The 20,540-nt window shown below is 43.5% G+C and overlaps 1 protein-coding gene across 2 annotated transcripts; it reads left to right on the forward strand.

Annotated features, from left to right (window-relative positions):
- Positions 1-1,865: 1,865 nt before the first annotated feature.
- On the forward strand, positions 1,866-19,653 carry LOC308470920 (keratin, type II cytoskeletal 6A-like). 2 transcript variants are annotated; one of them, XM_080994620.1, is made up of 10 exons: positions 1,866-2,540; positions 7,782-7,996; positions 9,659-9,719; positions 10,231-10,326; positions 11,600-11,764; positions 13,708-13,833; positions 15,729-15,949; positions 18,149-18,183; positions 18,280-18,390; positions 18,421-19,653. In XM_080994620.1, exons 1-10 carry the CDS (start codon positions 1,989-1,991, stop codon positions 18,627-18,629), a joined length of 1,791 nt encoding a protein of 596 aa, XP_080850746.1. In that variant the 5' UTR covers positions 1,866-1,988; the 3' UTR covers positions 18,630-19,653. The 2 variants fall into 2 exon arrangements, with proteins under 2 accessions (XP_080850746.1, XP_080850745.1); XM_080994619.1 differs by having other exon boundaries at positions 1,867-2,540; positions 18,280-19,653.
- The last annotated feature ends 887 nt before the right edge of the window (positions 19,654-20,540 follow it).

Genomic DNA, 20,540 nt, shown 5'->3' on the forward strand with positions numbered 1-20,540 from the left:
GGGTGTAGACTGGTGTTAGTGCATTTGCTTTGCTGTGGAGGTAGCCGATGGACCACTATTCTGATCTAGGCTGTTCTCTAATTCTAAAACAAATCATTAGGGGTTGTGTACCATGCTGCTTGAGTGAAGTTCCACTTGTATAATGAAACTTCCCCTTCATCTCTTGTCCCTGTGTGACTCCCAAATCTTCTCTGGAGGGTCCCCGGCCCCGTGGAGGGCATTTTAAAGTTGTGGGCAGCAGTGAAGATGAGAAGAAAGACAAGTTCCATTGCACAAATGGAAGTCTGTTGCAAGAGCAGCACTTAAGTGCTGTTTACAGTGGAATCTTGGGTTGCGAACATGATCCATGCAGGAGACACGTTCACAACCCACAGTGTTCGCAACCCACAGCACCTCATCTGCGCACACACGTGACACGATTCAGCGTTTCTGCACATGCGCTAAGCGCGATTTAGTGTTTCTGCGCATGCGCGAGTGCCAAAACCCGGAAGCAACCTATTCCAGTACTTCCGGGTTTGGCACATCCGTAACCCGAAAATGCGCAACCTGCAGCGATTTCAACCCGAGGTATAACTGTACAGCCCTTAATCAATATTTTCCTGATATTTGCAGGTTGCATAATGGCATTTCTCAGCTGAAATTGATTTACGACTTATTGAACATAACGTGATTTTCATCTTCTTCTATGTTGCTCTTATTGGTTGTAGCTCTTATCACTATTTTACTATTTTGAATGTTTAAATGAATAAGCTGAAATGAAGGATGCAAAAGAAGGAACCAATAAACATAAGACATATAAAAATCCAATTAAAAATTGACTGGGTGGAATCCAACCAATGCATCCCAGGAGTGCAAAGATTTCTGCTTGTGAAGTGGGACTCCTGCCCCTTCCCTCCTCCAATGCATTCTGCTCGAATCTGCTATGTAGGGTTTGGGGCACCCCTAGTACAGATTTAGGAGATGTTCAGGGAGAAGAGAGTAGGGAAGTCCCATTGTACATGCAGGAATCCTTGCATCGATGCGTCAGTGAATTTGTGCTGCTTTGGATACAACCTATTGAAGTTCTTGCCGCATGTAAATTTGAAATGGAATACCCATGAAAGTCTTGGAAAGTGTGTGTTAGGCAACTTTGTATGTGAAGTGAATCAAATTTCTTCCCCCATCTCTAGTCTCTGTGTGGTACACATAGATCTGTTTAGTCCAGCTAACAAGCAAACAAATGAAAAGCAACAATTGTGGGTAGATAGCCCTTGCATATCAGTGATGCTCTAGCATGAAGTAAAATATGTTGTTGCCCAATGGCTCTATCTTTGCTAGTTTCTTCTCACATCACCATGGGCTCATGAGGAATGGAAGTGAGTAGAGACACTGCAGCTAGCAATTCCTCCTCTCCTCCTCACTGAACGACTTCTGTATTTTATTGCACACAAAACGTCAGTTTCCCTTTTCCATGTCTCACGTTCTCTAAAGGATATCACCCTAAAGGTGTGCAAATTATGGCTTCTGCAGAACATTCTTCATCCCGACGCATACTTAGATCTCTCTACGCAAGACCATTAATGGGTAGAGAATATATCTCTTGGTTAGCATCATCCTACATTGCGTTATCTCACCTTTGTGTCCCATAGCTTAAAGCCGTTTGCAGGAGGCAAACATGGTAGCGGTTAACATGAAAGAGATGCTAACGAGCAAGTATTGCATGGCAAGCAATTTCGACAAATTAAAAGCTATCTAATAGGTGTGTTGCATTTGGTGTTGAGCCGTTAGTGGAGAACTCATTGCTTGAAGGCAAGCCAAGCCCTTGATGAATATTTTGCCTTAATCTTCCCATTCCCAGGCAACCAAGCCCAGCTCTCCAAACACATATAAGGAGAAATATCCCACTCCCACATCACAGGGGGCTCTCGGTCTCCTCCAGTCTCCGCTCGTCTCTCCCTGCTTCGCAACTTTTGCCATCCTACCTTTTTCCATCCTCCCAAGGAGCCACAATGAACCGGCAATTCAGTTCCAGATCGTTCTCAACAGGTGGAAGAAGGGGCTATTCTGTTTCTGGCAGTGGCTTTCGAATGGGCAGCGGCTCAACTTCTGTTGTTCCTGTTGGAGGAGTGGGAGCCTTCAGTGGTGGCTTTGGCAGCAGAAGTCTCTACAACCTTAATGGAAGCAGGCGGATATCCACGGGCCTAGTTTCTGGTGGTGGTGGTGGTGCTCACTTTGGAGGAGGCTTTGGCGCACGAAGTGTTGGGGGCGGTCTAGGATTCAGCAGTTTTAGCAGCGGTTATGGAGGTTATGGTGGTGGAGTAGGCTTTGGTGGTGGTCTTGGCATGGGCAGTCATGTTGGAGGCTTTGGTGGTGGTGGTGGATATGCCCTTGCAGGCCCTGCTCCCTGTCCAGCTCCGGGACGAATCCACAATGTCATTGTAAACAAGAGCCTATTGGCTCCTCTGCACATGGAGGTTGATCCTGACATCCAGAGGGTCCGGGTGCAAGAGAGGGAACAGATCAAGACCCTCAACAACAAATTTGCCTCTTTCATCGATAAGGTAAGATGGAACAGGGAGGAAGTTGTGTTGCAAAAGGGGCGAAAGGAAGACAAAAATGACCTGTTGATATTCTAAAATACGAAATGAAGTAACTTTTTCTCACAATACAAGTGGTTAGAATGATGCTATTTCATGTATGGGTATCTTGGTGAACACAAAGCAGTGTAAGGGGGGATAGCATCACTAGGCCTGAAGCAATAAAATGTTGGTTTTCAATGGCTTGTAATTCTAGGGCAAGGGCAAATAACTTTAATCTATGGATGTAGGTTAAACACTAAGAAACTATGCAAACATAGTTCAGCAGCAGAATTAGCTTCTTTAAGGGGATTGTAGAACATCCTTGTTGTTCAAAGCCTGGACAAGCAGCTGTCAAGGATGCTACCGATATGAGAAGGAGCTAGTTTCTGAGGATGAAATGAGTAGTTGGTGCCTTTTAACTCTGTGATTCTATCTACTTATACCTATGTAAAAAGATAAACTATTGAGATTTGTAAGCTTCTAAAGATTCCATACATCATGCCATCTGGGCAATTTAGATGTTTATGAGCCATGAAGTTTGTGGACCATACCTTACTGTTGATCACATATGCTTAAAAGGCTGGTTCTGTGTTTTGTGGATGCTTACATGTTTAGGACATTTAATATTAGCGTAACATGGAATGAGTAGAGCTGCCATTAGCAGAGTATATGTGCAAGGACCTAAATTCTATCCACAGCATTTCTAGAACAAGGGCTAGGAAAGATCTCTGACTGAGAAATTCAATAGTGATAATGCTATTCTAGTGTTCTAGGTAGCCTTGCAAGCAAATGTAGAACCAGCAACGTCAGTTATATTGACTTATAAGCATCCATGAGGCACAAACCATTTTGATTCCTCAACAGACATTAATCTGCAGAGCAAGTCATTTGGGGCAAATATTTCATTGCTGCTTCTCAAAAGAGGATTTTGTGTTCCTAAAATTGAGATGCATCTGAGTAAATATAGCCCTGATGGATACACAGTAGTTTTTTTACAAGAGCAGCAAATGGCTGGAACGTACACAGAACCCTGAGGTTCAAACTTCCCACATGCAAGGTGATTTTGAGGACCAAACTACTTTTAAACATACATCTATTCCAAATGGAATGGAAATGAAATTTCATGAAGTCAACAGTTAGCAAGATTCCAGAACTTACCTTTTTGAATTTGGAAATGCTACAGATTCTGTGTTTGAAATTTGTCTTTGAGAGAGTTACATCATCATCATCATCATCATCATCATGACAACAGCAATAATACACATAAATCTTAAATCTTTGATTAGTTTTACAGCAGTAATGTCAAGGGTAAATTTTATGTTGTGAACAGCCCTGAGATTTACGGATGGCGGGCAGTACACAAATTTTGAAAAGAGAAAAGAAAAGGAAGAATTAAACCCAATCGCAAAGATACAAAGAACTGTGGATCCAGTACTGGGCTGGGGAAAGCTAGTGTCACATGATACTTCTGAAGTCACAATGTAGCTGAAGGCTCACTAAATTCCTCCATGTTCAGCGTGATCATTTTCTTAGCTCTTCAATGTAGCCTTTAAGATGTGTTAATAATCTTCTAGATGGACAAATTCCAGCAATTTTAAAGGAGAATTAATGGCTCGCCTAGCTTAAAATTGTCTCTGACATTTACCTTGTCAATTTCATGCCAAACGCTCATTCAAAACATTCCCCTTTGGGAAGCTCATTGCTTTCCAAAGCCTTGACAAAGTTATCAAATGCTGCACACCTCCAGTTTGCCAGGAGAACGTCATTGTTTTCCCCTTTTAAAATGCAAATGGAGAAAGAGAGTGGAAGATTGCGTAACTGAGTAGGGCACTATCTATAGCTGTACTGGAATGCTATAATCATAATAATTTAATTCAAAGCTACTGAATAACCCCAATCGCTCCCCAAAATTTAAGGTTGCAGTCCTGTTCTCATTTCCCTAAGAGCAACTCCCACTGGGACTTCTCAGCAGGCAGGCATAGGGTTCTGCTGTAATTAGACCTTTTAGCTATACAGTGGTACCTCGGGTTACATACGCTTCAGGTTACAGACTCCGCTAACCCAGAAATATTACCTCGGGTTAATAATTTTGCTTCAGGATGAGAACAGAAATTGTGCTCCAGCGGCGCGTCAGCAACAGGAGGCCCCATTAGCTAAAGTGGTGCTTCAGGTTAAGAACAGTTTCAGGTTAAGAACGGACCTCTGGAATGAATTAAGTAATTAACCCGAGGTACCACTGTACATTTTGATGAAGAAGGGACTATAAAAATGTATTGCACCCACATGTGATAGCCCAGGCACTGAATTTAACAACTGATTAGCAAAATATAAATATTAGTGTTTTCAAAATGCAGGAATAGGTGGGGAATTCAATTCAGTTTGCACTTTCTGAATCAAGATGTGAACAGAAACACATCCTTTGTGATTTGAAATCCAGTTCTCCAGCCAATAATGTGTACAAAGAGCATATGCTAAAGTCTGGATGTACATGCAAATATTAATAAACATACAGAAATACATTGTATCAGGGGAAATTGTTTTGCAAAAATGTCTCTGTTAGGCAAATTGCACACAAAAATGTATATTCACACTAAATTCACACTAAAATGATGACTTTTCACTAGAATTATTTTATTTTATTTCAAACTGATATGGAAATGCGAAGGACGGGGGAAAAGAAGAAATAAAAAGAAACTGAAATTTACAGATTGGCCCATCCCTATTGAAATATTAGGCACAAATTTTCACAGATGTTGAACACAGATGTTTTATCAGGAAAGTGTTCCTTTTTGAAAAATTCAGGGCTACGTGTACATATATAAGTATTGAATTAATACAAAACCAGTTCAGGCTACTTCTTGTATGTCAATGTTGTTGTATTGTGGCTGCCATAGGTGGGATAGATCAGATATGGAGTCAGGGGCTGTGTGCATTCTTGTGCTGAAGGGGTAAATGGAGATCAAGTGAAGACAGTATTATGCTTCCTTGCCCTATCAGAAGAGGAATATGTAGCTTGTGGGGAGGGGTGTCATTTCCCTTATTGGTTTCCCAAAAAATATATTGGGATGATATTCTGGTCCTGTCTTCTCACATTAAATACGATGTGCACACTTAACACCCTCAAGGAACACAGGATGTGCTTCACGCATAGTTACGCATAGGCCTGATTTATGCCATCGTGGTTTCATCCATATGATTTCATCCAGGTACTTGTTGCTCGCCTGTGAGATGATATGGTGTCAGAAGCCTGCATGCAGCCCGTACCAATTATGGCCTGTTGTGGAATCAGATGTTAATTGGGATCGCAGCTTTGGGATTAGGGTGCAGGCTACTAGTGTTTAATGTTAATTTGAATCCATGTTATGCATGGAATTCAGGTATCTCCTACCCCTCTACCCAAAAAAAGGAAGATGGAAAGGCCTTATTTTAGACATAGCATTATTTTCAAAGAACAGCAAACAGTCAGAACTTTCATGCAGTCTGCTCCTGTGCAGAACCTAAAACCTAAAAACTCTCTCAATATAATTTCACACTTTTCAGCAGTTTCTCTGTACCTGTACTTCTTATAAGCAAAGTTTTCCTACTGCTTATGTCAGAATTAGGGGACGCGGGTGGCACTTTAAACCACAGAGCCTAGGACTAGCTGATCAGAAGGTCGGCGGTTCGAATCCTGTTGCTCGGTCCCAGCTCCTGCCCACCTAGCAGTTCGAAATATTCACACATTACACTTTAGTACAAAGATATGGTCCATATGGGACGCGGGTGGCGCTGTGGGTTAAACTACAGAGCCTAGGACTTGCCGATCAGAAGGTCGGCGGTTCAAATCCCCGCGACGGGGAGCTCCCGTTGCTCGGTCCCTGCTCCTGCCAACCTAGCAGTTCGAAAGCACGTCAAAGTGCAAATAGATAAATAGGTACCGCTCCGGCGGGAAGGTAAACGGCGTTTCCATGAGCTGCTCTGGTTCGCCAGAAGCAGCTTAGTCATGCTGGCCACATGACCTGGAAGCTGTACGCTGGCTCCCTCGGCCAATAAAGCAAGATGAGCGCCACAACCCCAGAGTCGGTCACGATTCTGGTCAGGGGGTCCCTTTTCCTTTACGTCAGAATTACTTCCCTCCCCGTGCAAAGACGTCCAGGGTTCTGCGCTCTACTAATGGGGAAAGGATCATCTTCTTCCAAGTGAGCAAGCAAGGGTTTCGTCCCATGTTGGGAGTAGTCTTGCAACTGTGCTACACTTGCACCAAGCTTCAAAAACCATTATCCCATTAATTCTTCCAACATCCCTTTAGGCTCAGTTCCTTATTACTATGTCTCTTGTTGTACAGATTAAGGAGCTGAAACTGTGAGATAGATAGTTTGCCCAAGGCCACCCAGAGACTCCTTGGCAGAGTTCCAGTGTGCATTCAGTTCCCACAGTATAAAAGCCTGTATTCTGGAGTAATTTGAGAGTTTGAATTACTGTTAGGAAATGGGTTTCTGTGCTTGATTTATATCTTAATAATAATAAATATGTTTTAACTGAAAATCATTTATCAGCACCACCCAGTTCCCCCTTTCCTATATTTTCACTCTCACTTTAGGGGCTCCGTGATCAAGAACGGATCATGCTCACACCCAAAATATACAAAGTGGCTTTCATTTTATAACAAAGAGTCCTTACTAGTTAGAAAAATATTTCTATTTTTTCATTTCCCCAAATGTACTGAGCAGATCTTCACTAAGGGCCCCTCTGGACTGGGCGGTTTTGTTGTTGTTGCTGCAGCAGCAAATAGACTTATGGTCTTAATTGTCATTCACAATAAAATTTTGAAAGTCACCATTTTCAAAAGTCACAGTTCCGCCTTTTAGAACGTAATATTTCAAATATTGCTGAGTTATAAATTTATGCATGATTTCATTTCAGTTTTAATTGGCTTTTTAAAATGCACTGAAGGGGCAGACGAAAGGTTGAAAGAAGCTATGCCTCCCCTGGTACTAATATATTGTGAGACAGGTATACCTGTGGTGGTATAGTCCTACCAAAGGAGTGTAATACCTTAGAATGTGCATGGCAAGTATTTAGTACAGGGCCAGAGACTCACCATCCTCTTTAACATGATGAAAACTCTGTGAATTGACTCTGATCACATTCACACCATGCCTTTAAAGTACGTGGTTTTCCTCAAGGAATCCTGGGAACTATAACCTCTAGTCTCATCTCTGCCCTTCCCTTGTTGTGTTTCAGGTGCGATTCCTTGAGCAACAGAACAAAGTGTTGGAGACCAAGTGGGACTTGCTCTATCAGCAGGGCAGCCCAGCTCTGAGGGACAATCTTGAGCCGCTTTATGAGGCTTACATTGACACTCTCCGAAGGCAGCTTGACCACCTAGTCAACGATAAAAACCACCTGGACATCGAACTGAAGAACACACAGGAGCTTGTAGAGGATTTCAAGAACAAGTATGTGGTAGAAAAGGTGGCAGTGAGGGTGACAATGCCTCTTGCTTGCCTGCTTGGAGGACAAATAGATGTGTGTGTTGTGTGTGTGTGTGTGTGACTTTAGCCTGACTGAAATCGAGCCTACTTTACAAAAGTAAGAGTGACATCCATTGTTCTGCCCACTTTTTTTTGCCTCTGGAAGGTTCTCTATGGGGGAATATGGCCCTCAGGCTGAAAAGTATTTCCCACATCTGGACTTTTGGGAGGTCTCTTCCATTCATCATCAGTTAATTTCCCACAAGGATAGCATACTCCTCAACCATCCCAAATTGAGCAGGACATCCCAGAATTACAGAAGCCATCCTTGTTTCTGATTGGATCCTGGCATGTCCTTTTTGGCCCAGCGCAGAATTTGGGACCAAAAAGTGAGCGTCTTGATTTTGATCAGCAGGAAGTTGGAGGGTGTGAGATGGCTGTGATCCAGCAGAATGACCACTCCCCACATCAAATGGGGCGCCTTTTGCGTGGTCAAACACAGCTCCCCAGATCCCAGTGCGGCTCCCGGTTGTACAGGCTGGCTTCACCCTCCACGGGCTGGATACCTGGAGGTCTCCACCTACCTCAGCCAATCACCCAATCCCGCTTGGGGAGGTGTTGCCAGGGGATCGGCCAGGTAGCTGGAGGGACCACCCTGCCCACAGAACAGAAGGTCAATCTTACCTGAGAAGCGTCAGTTGGCTCCAGAGCTTCTCCCACCCTGCCCTCCCTCAGTTAAGCCTTCTTTTGCAGGTTAACCTCTTCTCCACAGGTACGCGGGTGCTGCTACGTCATGGTTGCTGTTGAAGGGCCAGAAAGGAATTTTCCTGCATTGGCAGGTTTTGCCTTTCCCATAGCAAAATGTCACAACTTTGGCGGTTTCAGGCCTTGGGTGGAATCCTTTAGTCTATCTTCCTAAATGGGGTGTGTGTGTGTGAAGCGGTGACCCACGCCACCCTTGTGGCGGTGATCCCAGGGTTCCTTGTTAAAGGGGTCTTGAGGGGAGGCATTGGCCATATGCCGAGAGGTTGTCATTGCTCTCTCCTGCGATGGTGGCAAAACGGGGGCCGGGCTCTCTGCTTGAACATATATTCTCCAGAGCCAGCCCAATCCCCACACATTCTGGATAACCCTGATGTCTCCTAGATCCCCGGCTGGGGACTGGGAAGGATAAACACCCAATGCCTGAGCCAAGGTCTCCCTACATCTGAAACTTAATAAAGTTGTGGCCAATTTTAATCTCATAGCATGTTGTCTTGAGTCATTATTCCGCTTGGGGGTCGCCTGGGGTTGGGGGGACTCCACCTGTCCATGCAAAGAATAATCTCTTGGGATAAAGCAGTCTTCCAAAACATGGGGCTTCCTGTAACACTTTGAGTAAATCACTGTCTCATAGCTTCATCTGCCTCACAATGTTGTTATGAAGATATATACTACTGGGTAGCTCAGTTGGTTATAGTGTGGTGCTGATAACACCAAGGTTGCAGGTTCAGTCCCCATACGGGACACTGCATTGCAGGCGGTTGGACTAGATGACCCTCAGAGTCCCTTTCAACTGTATAATTCTATGATTCTATGCCTGTAAGGTTTGTATTTCATGCACTTAAATTATCATGGTGACAATAATTATTTCCCCCTTACTAACAGATATGAAGATGAAATTAATAAACGTACAGCTTGTGAAAATGACTTTGTGGTGCTCAAAAAGGTAAGTGGCATTAGGAAAGTTTAAAACCAGAATGGCAGACCACTCTTATTTCCTATTTCTTATACACCCTGATCCTAAGTATCTGTATTCACGTATCCGTCTGTAGTGCAAGAATAATGACTAAAGTCAGCACTTTTGCATTTTGTCGTTCCATTTGTGCCAAACCCAGACCTAAACCATGGTTTGTGCCATTTGACTGGTGAAGCAGACAATGGTCAGAGCTGGCATGAAAGGTCACTCACTTTTCAGTTATGTTCAAAATCATATAAAGCTCAGCTTTGGGTGGATTTTGATTGTTAAATTCAATTTTGAGGAAGACTTTTGACAAAACAGAAGCCTAGCTCTTGAGATTAGTTCTTAATCAACAGATTCACATCAGGGAATTCCACTTCACTTTGTTCCAGGGTGTATTACACCAATATGTTTTGGAGTTTGCCCCTAATATTGGGCCTTATTGCACACACTGCTCTGCTCGGCTTATGCTAACAGTGATTTTATGTTCACCCCTAAGGATGTGGATGGCTCCTACATGCACAAGATAGATCTGGGATCCAAGGCTGATTCCTTGACTCAGCACATCCAGTTCTTAAGAGCGCTCTTTGATGTGGTAAATATTTTTATCTCCTTTTCTAACTGTATGGGAATGTATTCCTAAACCAACTTCATCATCAAAAATGTGACAAATAACTACAGCCCCACAAACAACAGATCCCTTGGACAGACTAAAGTATACAGTCGTATCTCGGCTCCCAAACGCCTTGGGAGTTGAATGTTCTGGTTCCTGAATGATTGAAAACCGGAAGTAAGTGTTCTGGTTTTCGAATGTGTTTTTGGAAGCTGAACGTCCGGTGCAGCTTCCACTATTGTTTCTGGTGCGCCTGCGCAATCGGGACGCAATTGGAAGCCATGCCTTGGTTTTCGAACTTTTCAGAAGTTGAATGGACTTCCGGAATGGATTCCGTTCGACTTCTGAGGTACGCCTGTACTTCAACAAATTCATATCCACCTGCCAATCTATTCCCCAAGGACTTGACTTTATTCCAGTTTGTTAAAAACAAGCAAACATCCTAAACTGAACTTCGCTCTTCAAGCCAGTCATTAATTTTAACACCCGCTAAACCAATTCCTGTTATTATGGCAGGGTGAGTGCCAGGGTCCTTGGCTGGGGTGTGCACAGGCGGAAGAAGGGGTTTGTGGCGGGTATGGTCCGCCCCGGGTGTCACCACTGAGGGGGTGACAAAATGATGGGCAGCACTCACCGCAGGGCCTGCAGTGCACCCAAGCCATGTGTCTCTCCTGGGAGAGACACGGTGGCTTGGGTGCACATAGGCTCTGCACTGCCCAAACAGTCCGCCTGCTGCCTCCCCCCCCAGTTGTAGGGCGGCTGAGGGGGAGGAGGCAGGCAGACTCTGTGGTGTGCCCCACCCTTGCCCCGGCCCTATGGGTGGCTCGCCCCACCCCTGGGCGTGCCACCCCAGGCTCCTGAGTGGCTTTCTCCGGGGCTGGTGATGTGCTATGCTGTTATGTGCTCTGTGCATACAGGCACATGAAAGCCAGGCTGTCAAGCACCAGGAGTCAGGGAAGAGTTTCCCCCTTTTGCGACAGCACCTTCAAGTGCAGTCTCTGCTTTTCCCCATAAGGACCTCTTACAGTATATCTGATAGTGGCGTTTGTAGCAAGGCTATAAATAAAATCCATTTCTTTTCAGCAACCACAGGTTTCAGTCCAGTTTGTAGGCTATCTCAAATGTTCCTTTTAATAGAAAGGAAGGATTAAAAATGAATAAATACCTGCTGGTGCCAGAAACCACAAGATGTAAAGACCAAGATAGCACAAAAGTTTTTCAATTGATAATAAAAATTATTTCATAATTCCCACAGGAACTGACTCAGGTACAGGCACAGGTTAAAGACACCAATGTCGTCCTACAAATGGACAACAACAGAGATCTGGACCTGAACAGCATCATTGCTGAAGTGAGAGCTCAGTATGAAGATATTGCCAACAGGAGCAGAGCTGAGGCAGAGGCTTGGTACCAAAATAAGGTAAAATTTTGCTGTAACTCAGACACGAAGTGTTGCCAAAAACTGAAATTCAAAGGCCCTCCTGAATTTGGAAGTAGATTTTTGAACTGTTCCAAATTGTTCATTGGAATTCAAAGCTGAATTTAGCGCCCCATGCTAAATTTCAGAATACTTTATATTTGACAGTCAATAGTTGGCAATCAAAATTTTAAATTGTTTTTCAGAAACCTGTAAGATTTTATGGATATTAAAGTTTGAACAATATGAGTTCAAAAAATTATAATTTTAAATTGGCACTTTATTTTTCACATGGTGACTTATGGAACCACTAGTCCCCCCCCCCCCCCATTAGCCAGTGCTCATCTTTTCAAGTGGTTGGGCTAAGTCTTTAGGAAAATGAAAAGAATAGTTTGTCACACAAAATAAATCCAAACTGATATAAAACTTTTGCAATATGAAAATTCTCTCTATTCTTATTTTCTTTTTTGAGCTCCGAAATTGCTAAACTATGATCCAGTTATAGCAACTGAGAAGCACGACAATTTGAACAATAGTTTTTATGACCTGATGTGGAGCATCTCTCCTCGCATCACTCTAATAATAGTTGACAGAACTATTTATGTTGGGCCAAAGCCATGGTTTCTTCCTGCCTCAACATCACCCTCCCCAGCTAGCTGATGTTAATGTAGGAATGAAGTAACTACAATACCAATTCATAGGCATCACAGAATAGACAATGTTTATGATTGCCTACTTCACACATTGGGTGAGATTCAGCTAACAAAGCATGCCTGCAGAAGCTCATGCAATGACTTGCACTAGCACAATGGGGTTTTCCCTCCCCCCATTCCCTATGCTCCTCTAATTGGTTTAGGGGTGTCAGGAGAACCCCAAAAACAGCATGCAGGGGGAGATCATTCCATCAAGCCAGCAGAAATGCTTGTCTCAATGGAGCAATCAGCTTAGTGCTACATTGAATTCCTTCCATTAAGTATTTCCACATGAGTCCATTCACAAGGACACAAAGATTTCCTCCCATGTACAAATGCATGTGCCTCTTTGCTGGCTTATATAGACAAGCTGAACAATATAACACAACATGATAGCCAATAACAATAGCACTAAACACTATCTATAGATGAATACAAACGATCAGAGATTGCAACCAAAGTCTCTAACTCTTCTTCACCAGTCACGGTAGAATAATTCAAAAGTTTGATATATACATAATCTGTCACCAAATATCGCCGGAACAGAGTTTCCGGATAACCAATCTGTTTTGTTCCATGCTTCATCAGCCAATCTTGATCAATTCTTTATCAGCCAGATTTGTAAGAATTAATATGAGAAGGATGCAGTTCAATTTCTTAACAAGCCAATCTTACATGTAAGCAAATATAAACGCTGTAGAAAATATGCTCTGGATCAGTGCTCATATGATACTGTAGTCACTGATGAAGAAGATTTCTGATCATTTGTATTAGTCTATAAATAGTGTTTAGTGCCATTGTTATTGGCCACCGTGTTGTGTTATGTTGTTCAGCTCATCTTTGTTGGCTTAAGGAGAAAATATTCACACATTACACTTTAGTACAAAGATATGGTCCATATGGCTTTCCTGGTGTTGTTGGACTCCAACAGTTTCCAGCTCCAGCCAGCATGACAAATTGGGAGGGGTGGTGGAAGTTGTAGTCCAACATTTAGATGGCCGCAGGTCCCACATCCTTGGTCTAATACCATCCAGAACTTCATCTGTTTCCAACATCTGTGTAGAAATGCATCCATTATACCTTTCTTTGTAAAATTGCAACGATGTGTCCTTTCTAATCGATGCAACATGCTACCAACTGAAATCTAACTGAGCACCAACTCCTTTATCTATATCCATTTACAGACATGTACTTAGAAGAACTTGTTGACATGAGTTGCTTATGATGATTGCTATTTTGTTTTGTGGATATCAGTTCCAGGAACTCCAAACTACAGCTTTCAAACATGGCGATGACTTGAAATCCACCAAAGATGAGATCGCAGAGATGAGCCGGCTTGTCCAAAGACTTCGCTCTGAAATTGAAATTGTGCAGAAAGCTGTAAGACATAACTTTTTTTCCCTCCACATAGCCTGTAGGCAACCAATTGAGGCAGCTAGGGGCTTCATGAGGCTCAAAGTTCCTTCTCCTATAATATGCTGTATAAATCTACGAAAAGCTGAGCCCATCCTGGACAAGTTTTGAGCAAGTCACAAGATATCCAAACAATTCCTGATCGCTCTTACTCAGTTTGTCAAGGACCTGTGTTGTTGCTATTTGTGTCTTATGCTTGTACATCCTGTTCTTCCTCCTAGGAGCTTAAAGCAGCTTATATATAGCTCACTATACAATTGTCCCTTCCACGCAACTCCCAGGTCCAGACCTGAATAACATGCCTTCAGACAGCTCTCATATATTCTAACCCTCCTAACACCTTCCTCACCCCCAGGATTTAACCTGGGCTTACCGTATGCAATTATCGATGATTGGGTGCATTTTTGGCTTATGAAAGGAGGTGGATTTAAGAAATAGCAGGGGCAGGAGGGAGTGGAGAGCCATGGAACACCATAAACCACAGGCAAGGCAATAAGTATTAAAGTTTCAGAGGGAAAGGTAGGTGAGGAGTAGGGATGTTTCAAGGCATCATAGAATAGAATCATAGAATAGAATCATAGAATCATAGAGTTGGAAGAGACCACAAGGGCCATCGAGTCCAACCCCCTGCCAAGCAGGAAACACCATCAGAGCACTCCTGACATATGGTTGTCAAGCCTCTGCTTAAAGACCTCCAAAGAAGGAGACTCCACCACACTCCTTGGCAGCAAATTCCACTGTCAAATAGCTCTTACTGTCAGGAAGTTCTTCCTAATGTTTAGGTGGAATCGTCTTTCTTGTAGTTTGGATCCATCGCTCCATTGCTCATTTCCCACTCTGCCCTGTATTTGTTGCATACAGTGCTGCTTCCGCTCTGCTGCAGTTCATCTTCTGTCAAAACCTACATTATTCATCTCACTGTCCACTGTGGCTTATATTACATAAATTATGCAATGACAGCATCCACCCCATTCATTTCAGTGCAAAGGAAATGCAATGAAAATAGTGGGGGGAATGCAATCAATTTTGTATTGTTCGTGGATTGAAAGCAACAACAGCAGTGAATGCCAACTGTATTCTCTGGATTAGTTTCCATTCCAGACATGAAACAAATAAGAGAACATTGTTGGCATTGGAATTATCTGACATCTCTAATGAGAAGTGACCAACAGCAGTTATGGCAAGACTGTTGCAATATCAAATGTCAAAAGCATCTCTTGAATGTGTGAGCAACTATAGTGTCAAAGTAAGATTTTGTAGATAGACTCAGTGGGTAGAGTTGGCAATAGCCAATAGAATGAAAGAAAGTTCCAAGCTGGCCTTCCCTTTGCATTTATTATTTATTATTATTTTTTGGCCTCATTCCTTCCTACATACAGAGTACGTCTTTAGTCCTAACCTGTTCCTCATCCCTTATCCCATAAAGCAAAAAATTCACCTCTCATTGTAACAAGCAACAGCATCACAAATAAAAGCAGCAATATGAGGGCAGGGTGTTTCTTTCAGGGACAGGACTTAGGATATGTACACTACCCATCCAATAGACTGGTCAGCTTTGAGTGTGGTGAGAGGAGAAGTGTTGCATGATGATGAAGAAAGTGGAAAGACCAATGGAAAGCAGAAAGCAAAACCTACTTATTTTACTGAATCCTGTATCGTAAAATGGATGTTGGCAGAGCCCACAAAATCTTTGATTAAGACATCTCCGGATGCACAGTTGCCTTGGCAATTGCCATCTTTGATACTCCCCCTTTCTTTCAGAATGGCGTTTGGGGGAAAGATGTAGGAAACCAACCCACATGATTAATAACTAATAACCAAAGGAGGCACTTCTCCATTTTTTATTTTATTTTATTTTTTAGATTAATGGCCTGCAATCTTCCATAGCAGAATGTGAGCAGCGTGGGGAAATGGCCCTCAAAGATGCCAGGACAAAACTGGTTGACCTGCAGACTGCTCTGCACACGGCAAAGGACGAGCTGGCTCGTCTGCTGCGGGACTACCAGGAACTGATGAATGTGAAGCTGTCCCTGGATGTTGAAATTGCTACATACAAGACACTGCTGGAGGGAGAGGAGATCAGGTAGGCACTGGGAAATCAGACATATCTGACGGCATGTGGATCCAGGTGCAAAATATGTCTGCCATTTTGTGGCTGGATGTTTTGAATGGGACTCCTAGTTCTTTTTAGAATGTGGAACGTAGGAGGCTGATTTATACTAAGACAGGCTATTGGTTCACCTATCTCAGAACTGCCTACACTGACTGACAGCAGCTCTCCAGGGTTTCAGAATGGAGTCCATCCCCAACAGTACCTGGAGCAAACAGGGATTGGATAGGCATATAAGGCGCATATTCTGTCACTGAGCTCCACCCCTGCCCTGTATCCAGTTCATGGAGCAGCCACTGCCTAGTAGCCCTTGGGGAGTTTCTTCAATGAGGAATGTACTCTGTTGAATGTAAATCTGTTGAATTTTCAAGGACCATGCAATGTTCATTCTGCAGCTGTCAGGTGTCAATCCATCAATGTGGCAGTGCCTTTGCTTTGGAACTCCCTTCCTGTTAACATTAGACAGGCACCCTCGCTATCCTGTTTTAAATGTGTGTTTAAAACCTTTTTATAGTCATACCTCAGATTGCAAATGTGATCTGTGTGGGAGGCACTGCAGCGTTCTCAGCCTGAAGCGCCGCCCCTGCTCACACGCGTGATGCAATTTGGCACTTCTGCGCATGCGTGTGACGTGAATTTTACGCTTCTGTGCATGCGCAAGCACCAAAACCCGGAAGTAACCCATTCCAGTACTTCCAGGTTTGGCGCGGTCCGCAACCCGAAAACACGCAACCCGCAGCGTTCGTAACCCGAGGTATGATTGTATTTCAGGATTTTTCTTAGAAGGGTTGTGGGAATGGGTGATTGGCTAATGGGTGTGGTGAACCTGTTGACGACTGTTGATTACTGTAATTGGTCTTATATGAAAAAGCAAGGGATGCTTGCTAAAGCTATTATTGGTCACTAGCTCTTTAAAAATCCCTTTCTTTTGTTCTGTCAGACCAATTACAGTCATCAATCCTTCCCCTCCTTCTTATTATATATAAGGGTTTGGTGACTTCTGTCTCAGAGTACCTGAAGAAGTGTGCATACACACAAAAGCTTATACCCAGAACAAACTTAGTTGGTCTCTAAGGTGCTATTGGAAGGATTCTTTTAAAGACTTTCTTAGGACAAATAGACTTGATTCTTTTAAGGGAGTTTCTTTGTAAGAGCTTTTTAACAATCTTTTTAAAGAATTTTTAAATTTTGCATTGGTTTGTGTACACTGCCAGGGCCGTCTTTAGCATATGCACCTCCGGGGTGCAAAGATCAGCCCAGCACCCCCAAATTTAGTTTAGCTGGCGCATTTTTGAGGAAATGGAAAACTAAAATCGTGTGCTGAAATGCATGTGTAGTAGAGCCCTAAATACTAAGTAGTTAGTCAATGAAAATGCCAACAATTAGCGAAAATAAACATTTTCTCGCTGGCACGAGATCCTTTGTGTTAGAGGTACCGCTGACCCTGCTGACGCATAGCAGCTCAATTCAATACATAACATAATCTTAGGCAGCTTCAGCAGCAGGCGGCTGGTGCCTCCCAGAATTCGGCACCCACATGCCCTGCACCCCTCTACCCCCCGGGCCCTGTACACTGCTTAGATTTTAAAAAATCAAGATATATAAATTATATATACCCCCCCTAAATAGAATGAATGTAGGTAGATTCAAGTATTGGAGCAGGGCTGGGGAAGCAGTGGCCCTCCAAATTGGGAGGCACTGTTTTCTATTCCACCTTGTTTTTGTCACATGCAGCACTGTTTCCGTTTGCTGCAGTTTGACTTCTGCCCAAAGCTACATTATTCATCTCAGGGCTTATCCACACTTACCTTTCCTCCACTCTTAAATTGTGGTACAGCCCACAATTCAAAGCTCTGTGTCCCAGTCGTCCCCCCCTTTTGCTCCGGAGCTTTCCCCATGAAAACCCACTCTTGGATTCTTAATTGGAGCAAACATCCATCTGCAAAAAACCTGAATTAACATTTGCTCTGATAGAGCACTAAAGAGCGGGTTGGACTGCACCCCTGAACATTGACCATTCTGACTGGGGCTGATGGGAATTGTAGTCCAAAACATTTGAAGGGCAACAGGTTGAGGAAGGCTGAGCTAAATCAATCCCTATAACTAATGAAATTAACAAGCTGGCCTAGCATGGTTTGCTCTCACTTCAATAGGTTGTGTTTATCTTTTCAGGATGTCTGGAGAATTCTCAACCCCTGTTAACGTATGTAAGTATGTGCCATAGCATCTGACTCCGTTAAGAAACAAGGCTCTTTGCTTGAGGGACAGAAGGACGTCTCTAATATAATTTTCCTACTCCACAGCTGTGGTCAGCAGTTCTAGCACCATCAGTGGTGGTGGTGGAGGAGGAGGATATGGCCTTGGAGGCGGAAGCGGATACGGCCTTGGAGGAGGAAGCGGATATGGTGTCGGAGGTGCAGCAGGAAGCGGATATGGCATCGGAGGGGGAAGTGGGATGAGCCTTGGTGGTGGAGGCGGCGGGAGCTGTGGACATGGCCATGTCAGTGTTGGAGGAGGAAGAGTCAGCAGAATTAGTACCGGAGGCAGTTTAAGCGGTTCTGGAAGCCTCACCGGTGGAGGATATGGCTATGGAGGTGGCAGTTCGAGTGTGAAGATCGTACATTCCTCTTCAAGCAAGCGAATAAGCAGCTAAGGTGTCCTTGCTTGCATCCTCCAAAAGTACGCACCATTCCTTGCTTCAAGAAAACAAAGATTCTCCCCCAATTATGTATATCTCCCTCAAAGCCCATAACACACACACACTTACTGGTGATTTTCACCTGTATAACTTCCCCCTCAACAATTCAACAAGGAAAGTGCCAAATATTCAATTATTCTGTTTATGCCATTCTTTGAGTCATGATGAGAAAGGTTAGCTGGTGTGGCTTTGTACCAGGCTGTAGATCAGAGAAGCCCTGGCTTGAATATGTAGGCATATTTTTTAAAGAAAGAAAGAAAATGAATTCCTAAATTAGTGTTAAGGAGGAGGGTTTCTTGTTCAGCTTTCTCGCTGGCATGCTAGTTTTGTGGGGACAGGGAGGCTTTGTAATAAATGGGAAGCAGTTAAAAATGTGCTTGCTCTCCTCACCCAAGCAAAGGGCTGAAGTGGTACAATGCAGGAGAAATTGTACCACGTGACATGACTGTTCCAATAGTGTGGTACCTTCAGCCCAATGCTCAGTCACAATAAGGTTGTAGACAGTTGCTTTTTCCTTGCGCTCTAGTTTTCTCTGTTGATACTTGATCTTCTCCACCCATGGGGTGCTTCTTCCAGAGCACTCGCCTCCTTTTCATTACTTGTACAGTTGCATAATTCTGAAGCAAACTGGTCCATAGCCTTGTCCCAGAATTTCTCTTTTCTCACCTAAGTGGCTCCTCCCCAAGCCCATTTCGTGGCAAAGATAAGAAATGCCCGGAAGTGAAATGAGAAATGAATAAATAATGTGGTACAAAACAACAGAAGTGCTTTCATAAACTCCCTTTAAAAATAATAATAATTGTGTTGCATATTCCATTTTAAAACACACAGTCTGTGTGCGTTTCCAATGTTAAACATTGCTAACAATAAGCTACAATTCAAGTATTCAACAATTTCATTGGCCGTTCCGTAAGTCTGATGAAGTATGCTCTTGTCTATGGAAGCTCATACTGCAATAAATCTGTAAGCTTTTATGGTATACCAAGACTCCTTGTTGTTTTTACAGTTCAAAGCATTGGTATCTCTATAGGCAACAGGTAGATCATGCCCAGGAAGACTACTCTGGAGACTGCTTATGTCAGGCATGGCCAAACTTGGCCCTCCAGCTGTTTTGGGACTACAATTTCCATCATCTCTGACCACTGGTCCTGTTAGCTAGGGATGATGGGAGTTGTAGTCCCAAAACAGCTGAAGGGCCAAGTTTGGCCATGCCTGGCTTCTTTGAAGTACAAGGTACTTGTCATGTGTTCATGCTGCTCCAGTGGCGAGAGAGGGTAACATGAGAGAGAAATCAAAATGGACAGATACTCCCATCTCTAAAACCAGGGTGGAGCCAACATGGTGCCTTCCATTAGATTCCAAACCCCACTGAACAAACTGAACTCAAGCAATATTCAGGGATAAAGATTGGTGGAGCAGGTACATCCTAACTAAGCGAGATAGGAGCTCAGTCAATGCTAATTTCCACCTCATACACTGATGTAATGCCTTTGCAAAGATGTAAAGGAGGAATTTCAGAAGCTCAGTCAAAATCTGAAAATCAAAACATACCTCTGCTGCAAGGACTGCTTACCATATTCCTGTGTGAACATAAGTAGGCAGCTCATCTGTATGCCTTGCTCTGGAACTATTCAGCTGCTGTATTTGGGGCTAAGAAGGAATTTGCCGGCAGACAAATCGGGCTTGCCTGGGGTTTTTGCCTACCTCATAGCAATTGTCACAACTTTTGCAAAAAAGGCATTGAGTTGGATTCTTAGCCAAGACCTAGGGGGTGGCTGGGTGCCCGACCCCCAGGTCCAGGATCAAATTCAGGATACCCCAGTAAAAGGGTATAGGGGTTGGGTTCTCCCCAAAGCCCCACATGGG

This window comes from Podarcis pityusensis (genome assembly GCF_964106645.2).
Source record: "Podarcis pityusensis genome assembly, chromosome: 2".
Classification (NCBI taxonomy): Eukaryota; Metazoa; Chordata; class Lepidosauria; order Squamata; family Lacertidae; genus Podarcis; species Podarcis pityusensis.

Coding starts and splice junctions, on each gene's coding strand:
- LOC308470920 (XM_080994619.1), top strand. CDS start 1,989: ATGAACCGGCAATTCAGTTCCAGATCGTTCTCAACAGGTGGAAGAAGG. Junction 11,765..13,707: donor AGGCTTGGTACCAAAATAAG/GTAAAATTTTGC, acceptor TGTGGATATCAG/TTCCAGGAACTCCAAACTAC. Junction 13,834..15,728: donor TTGAAATTGTGCAGAAAGCT/GTAAGACATAAC, acceptor TTTATTTTTTAG/ATTAATGGCCTGCAATCTTC.